This window comes from Ranitomeya imitator, chromosome 7 (genome assembly GCF_032444005.1).
Source record: "Ranitomeya imitator isolate aRanImi1 chromosome 7, aRanImi1.pri, whole genome shotgun sequence".
Taxonomy (NCBI): Eukaryota; Metazoa; Chordata; class Amphibia; order Anura; family Dendrobatidae; genus Ranitomeya; species Ranitomeya imitator.
Genome location: NC_091288.1, coordinates 14,054,279 through 14,059,657, shown reverse-complemented (window position 1 = coordinate 14,059,657; position 5,379 = coordinate 14,054,279). Strand labels below are relative to the sequence as shown.

Here is a 5,379-nt window from a genome sequence, read left to right as displayed (position 1 = left end):
AAATGAACCCGAGCAAATTCGCTCATCTCTAATCAGGATTTCTTCCATCATTTCTGTATTGACCTTTATCTTGGATTGGGATAGGACTCTTTGCTGCCTCTGATGTTGATCTCTTGCCCCCCCTTGTGGTGACCTAGAAGAATGATCACATAAGGAGATTCCTCTATTCTTGCATAGTAAGAGACACATTTATTTGCCATATTGTGTTACGTTTTGTGATGATTTTCCTTATAAGTGATGGAATCACTAGATGTAACATGAGGTGCTGTGTATATGGGTATGGGGCATATTTAATGTGTCCGGGACTGGAATACAAAGTACAGAAGCCACAATGTATCATTAAAGATAAGTTTATTACTATCAGCATGACTGTGGAAGCGGGTCAGTGGTCAGTCCATGGCCGGGATGGGGATCTGGATGGGGTCGTCCTTAATGCTGGATCCGGCGGATGGACTGGATCTGGTTAGTGTGCGCCTGAGTGCTGTATTCATTGTAGTTCCTGAATTCACCGTTGTGTCTGTCCCTCTCCAGCACATACTGGTAGCCTCTGTATCCAGGGAACTGGTACCCTACCCAGCTGTGGAGAGGAGAGATGCCGGGTGAGAGGGGTGACATGGGCACAGCCGGCGGCGGGGGTCCCTGAGGTCAGAGGCCATCACTCTATGAGATGGAAATAAACATTTAAGGGGAGACAGAGGACGATACTCACCCTCCGGAGCTGACCTTGATTGAAGCCACCTCTTTGGAGCACCAGCCCATGGCCTGCAGCGAGGGGTAGTCATCGCAAAGCTCAAACTTTCGGCCCTGGAAGTTTTCACCTTCGTATAAAGTCACTTTACTGTCGCTGTGATTCTGTAGTAAAAAAAAAAAAGTGATCCATACAATTACCCACAGAAATAAGGATGGTGACCTCATCGCTCCGTTACGTCTGTGGTCTCCTTACTGCGCATTTCACAGGTCGGAAGGACAGAAGATGTTCGGTTCTGTAGCCACTGTTTCCACTCCATGCCTCAAATCGAGGGTAATCGCCCTTCTCAAGGATGAACTGCTGCCCCTGGAGTTCAGGGTATTCAAACCCAACCCACCTGGGTGGAAGAAGAACACATTGGGGTCAATGTCTAGAAATTCCCTAGAATATACTTTAGATAACGATGTTGGACTGATACAATGAACGGCGGCCGCTCGTTGACGTCATCGCTGCTTTGAAGAAACTTTTTGCAACTTTATGATACTTTGTGCAAAATACATAATAAAGATATGTCCTCAGCGCCATCTGGTGGTAATACGTGATGGTGACACCTACGGGCCATTTTCAACTTTGATGGAACGGATCTTGCGGAATCCTCTCTCCATAATGTTGGGACATTCAATGAGGAATTCACATCTCTTCCCCTGGAAGTTTTCTTCCTCCCAAACAGTCACTTTCCACTGACCCAAGGTTTCCATTGGCTGGCTGGTCATTATAATTCACTATAAAAAGAGGGTTCAAGTGTTCAGAGCCGTGTAGTGTACGTTTATTTATTTTTTCATATTTTACTAAGTTATAATATGGGAATTACTGATGTGGCAATTCCTAAAGTCATAATCTGTGCACAAAACATTAAAACAGATGCAAAACTTTCTGTTTTTTTTTTTTTTTTTTAAAGAATGAATGTGTAACAGTGTCTCATGTAATGGCTATTTCTGCAGCAGAGGGGCCATTAGGTGCTCTCAGGCACCAGGATCTACTGTAGGTGCCACAGCTACCTCTGCACCTCATATATCTGCATCTTTCATAACAGTGACTTACATACTACCAATTTTAAAGAAAAAAAAAATGGCTTTATAAATCTATATTCCCTAGTGGTGGCTGTATAAATCTATATATAGTGCGCTCCCTCTAGTGGTGGCTGTATAAATCTGTATGTAGTGCGCTCCTTCTAGTGGTGGCTGTATAAATCTGTATGTAGTGAGCTCCCCCTAGTGGTGGCTGTATAAATCTGTATGTAGTGAGCTCCTCCTAGTGGTGACTGTATAAATCTGTATGTAGTGAGCTCCCTCTAGTGGTGGCTGTATAAATCTGTACGTAGTGAGCTCCCTCTAGTGGTGGCTGTATAAATCTGCATGTAGTGAGCTCCCTCTAGTGGTGACTGTATAAATCTATATGTAGTGCGCTCCCTCTAGCGGTGGCTGTATAAATCTGTACGTAGTGAGCTCCCTCTAGTGGTGGCTGTATAAATCTGTATGTAGTGATCTCCCTCTAGTGGTGGCTGTATAAATCTGTATGTAGTGATCTCCCTCTAGTGGTGGCTGTATAAATCTGTATGTAGTGATCTCTCTCTAGTGGTGGCTGTATAAATCTGTATGTAGTGAGCTCCCTCTAGTGGTGACTGTATAAATCTGTATGTAGTGATCTCCCTCTAGTGGTGGCTGTATAAATCTGTATGTAGTGATCTCCATCTAGTGGTGGCTATATAAATCTGTACGTAGTGAGCTCCCTCTAGTGGTGGCTGTATAAATCTGTATGTAGTGAGCTCCCTCTAGTGGTGACTGTATAAATCTGTATGTAGTGATCTCCCTCTAGTGGTGGCTGTATAAATCTGTATGTAGTGATCTCCATCTAGTGGTGGCTGTATAAATCTGTATGTAGTGAGCTCCCTCTAGTGGTGACTGTATAAATCTGTATGTAGTGATCTCCCTCTAGTGGTGACTGTATAAATCTGTATGTAGTGATCTCCCTCTAGTGGTGGCTGTATAAATCTGTATGTAGTGATCTCCATCTAGTGGTGGCTATATAAATCTGTACGTAGTGAGCTCCCTCTAGTGGTGGATGTATAAATCTGTACGTAGTGAGCTCCCTCTAGTGGTGACTGTATAAATCTATATGTAGTGCGCTCCCTCTAGCGGTGGCTGTATAAATCTGTACGTAGTGAGCTCCCTCTAGTGGTGGCTGTATAAATCTGTATGTAGTGAGCTCCCTCTAGTGGTGGCTGTATAAATCTGTATGTAGTGATCTCCCTCTAGTGGTGGCTGTATAAATCTGTATGTAGTGAGCTCCCTCTAGTGGTGGATGTATAAATCTGTATGTAGTGAGCTCCCCCTAGTGGTGGCTATATAAATCTGTATGTATTAAACTCCCTTTAGAGGTGACTGTATAAATCTATATGTAGTAAGCTCCTTCTACTAGTGATTGTATAAATTTGTATGTAGTGATCTCCTCCTAGAGTTACATGTATAATTCTATATGTAATGAGCACTATCTAGTGGTGGCTGTACACCAGCGACGATAATGTGTGCAAACTGTAAAGCGCTGCGGAATATGTTGGCGCTATACAAAAATAAAGATTATTATTATTATCTATTTATCATCTATTATCTATCTATCTACCATCTATCTATCTATACCTCCTCATATGAAATACATAAAGACCATTATTAATACTTGACTGGAATATTAACAAATAACAGAGATAAAGAAAGATTGATAACATCTACAACCAGGTCATATAGCAAAGTACAAGTTCTAAAAATCTAAATGAAAGAATCTAAAATAAATAAAAGATAAAATAAAATGAGGAACGATCTTCTATCTATAAAGATCTAAAATAATATTAATAGAATACAAAAAAAATTATTTACAGAATTACAAAGTGAAAAGTATCAATAAAAAAGTTGGTGTATATCTACATCCAGATCATAACTTCAAGTATGAGTATAAAAAGGGAATAAAAACAACCAAAATATGAAATACAATAGGAATAATAATATATAATAATATACAGAAGGTCTAAAATAAATCAGAGCACAATATACAATGCAAAGAAATAAAATGAATATGATCGATGCAGAAATGAATGTAAATAATGGCAGGAATAAAACCTAATTAAAATAATAAAAAACAAAAAAAAACAAATGTAGTTTAAAAAATATAAAAATTTAAATTATTCTCTTTGATTTTGGCTTCACTTGTTTTGATTTTCTTAATTTTTCAGTAATGACATTTGTCGCCCAGTTTTCGGGCTATGTGTCATGGCGCAGGCCTTACCTGAGTGGGCCGGGGACTGGCTGCAGCGGGCTCGGCTCTGGGCGGCCTCCCTGCCTTTATATATACAGCCACCTACATAGTGGATAATGCTGACTCCGCAGATCAGGGCTGCACACTCAGCAGGGCTGGGGGGAGAGGAGGATGGGGTAAGGGGGGCTCCGGCATAGTGAGGGGCGCAGGGCCGCTTGCTGGAGGGCCATTGTAGCAGAGGATCAGGACAGAGAATGGAAACTGCTGCGTTCTGTTTGTCCGGATCAGACACAATGGACGAGCGACTGATGCAATGAAAAGCCCCTTTATTTGGTTGGTTTTGAGTCCTGCTGCTCTGGCACCTTCAGCGCTGGAGCCCAGAGGGGTTAGCGAGGGTGCGGCCGGGCCGGGCGGGTCAGACGGGCACTATTACTATTATTATATGGCGCTCACTATGGCTGCTGCGCGCCTTTTCTGCTATACTTTGCTCCAAAATTCTGGTGGAATTCTCACTGGAGTCATAAATAATCTGCACCAGTTTGTGACCCAAATGGTCCAAATACAAGAATTGTCCAACTTGTATCAAGATTCCTCGCGCCTCCTGCCCTGCTGGCGGACACTTGGCGCAGCTTCCAGCCGACATTAAGGCCTCGTGCACACCTTGCTTATTTCTGACTTGCAGATTTAGTCTGGTGGATGTCAGTTCTTACCAGAACAAGTGGGGAAACATGTGCACTAAAAACATATGTCAAAAACGCTGCAAAAATGTGCGTTTGTGCCGCCTAGAGATGCCGAACTGGTGCACTAAATACTTACTGTGTGCACAGACCCTAAGGGATTCCACATTCAGTTTATTAAAAAAAAAAACAGCAACAAATATTGCACCTTCCTCACCCTCTCCAATTCCAGCGCTAAATCTCCGCCGCTGCTCCCGATGTATGCTATTGTCTGCAGCACTGACAGCGCTGCAGCCAATCAGTGACCTCAGAGGCTCTGAGTGTCCTGTGTCATCAGATCTGGCGGCACCGCTGAGCACAGTGATTGGCTGCAGCTCTATTGAAGTGACAGCAGCTCTGCGGACAATAACAGATACTACGAGCAGAGGTGGAAACTCGGCACTGGACCTGGAGAGGGTGAAAGGGGACTTTTCCTGGTATAATGACCCCATCCTGGTGTAATGATTGCCATCCTGGAGCCCTTCCTGATAGAATGCCCCTATGCTGAGAGCCCCTTCTAGTAGTAATATCCCCCATCCTGGGCCTCTTCTTCTATAATGTCCCTTATCTTATACCCCATCCTGTAATAGACTGCCATCCTGAGCCCCTTCTAGTAATAATGTCCCCAATCCTGGGCCCCTACCTGGCATAATGTCCACCATCCTATTC

The 5,379-nt window shown here is 43.1% G+C and overlaps 1 protein-coding gene across 1 annotated transcript; it reads right to left on the bottom strand.

The window, feature by feature from the left end:
* Window positions 1–334: 334 nt before the first annotated feature.
* Window positions 335–4,088, bottom strand: CRYBA2 (crystallin beta A2). The gene is made up of 5 exons (XM_069732746.1): window positions 4,025–4,088; window positions 1,304–1,470; window positions 944–1,085; window positions 710–852; window positions 335–577 (listed from the first exon to the last, which is right to left on the bottom strand). The coding sequence occupies exons 2-5, from the start codon at window positions 1,459–1,461 to the stop codon at window positions 430–432; spliced, it is 591 nt and encodes a 196-aa protein (XP_069588847.1). The 5' UTR covers window positions 1,462–1,470; window positions 4,025–4,088; the 3' UTR covers window positions 335–429.
* Between the last annotated feature and the right edge of the window lie 1,291 nt (window positions 4,089–5,379).

Bases quoted from the DNA above. Each gene is read 5' to 3' on its own strand.
- CRYBA2 (XM_069732746.1), bottom strand. From the start codon at position 1,461: ATGACCAGCCAGCCAATGGAAACCTTGGGTCAGTGGAAAGTGACTGTT. The intron at 1,086-1,303 runs GTAGGTGTCACC...TCTTCCACCCAG, and splicing joins ATCAAAGTTGAAAATGGCCC to GTGGGTTGGGTTTGAATACC. The intron at 578-709 runs GTGAGTATCGTC...TCCTCTCCACAG, and splicing joins ATCAAGGTCAGCTCCGGAGG to CTGGGTAGGGTACCAGTTCC.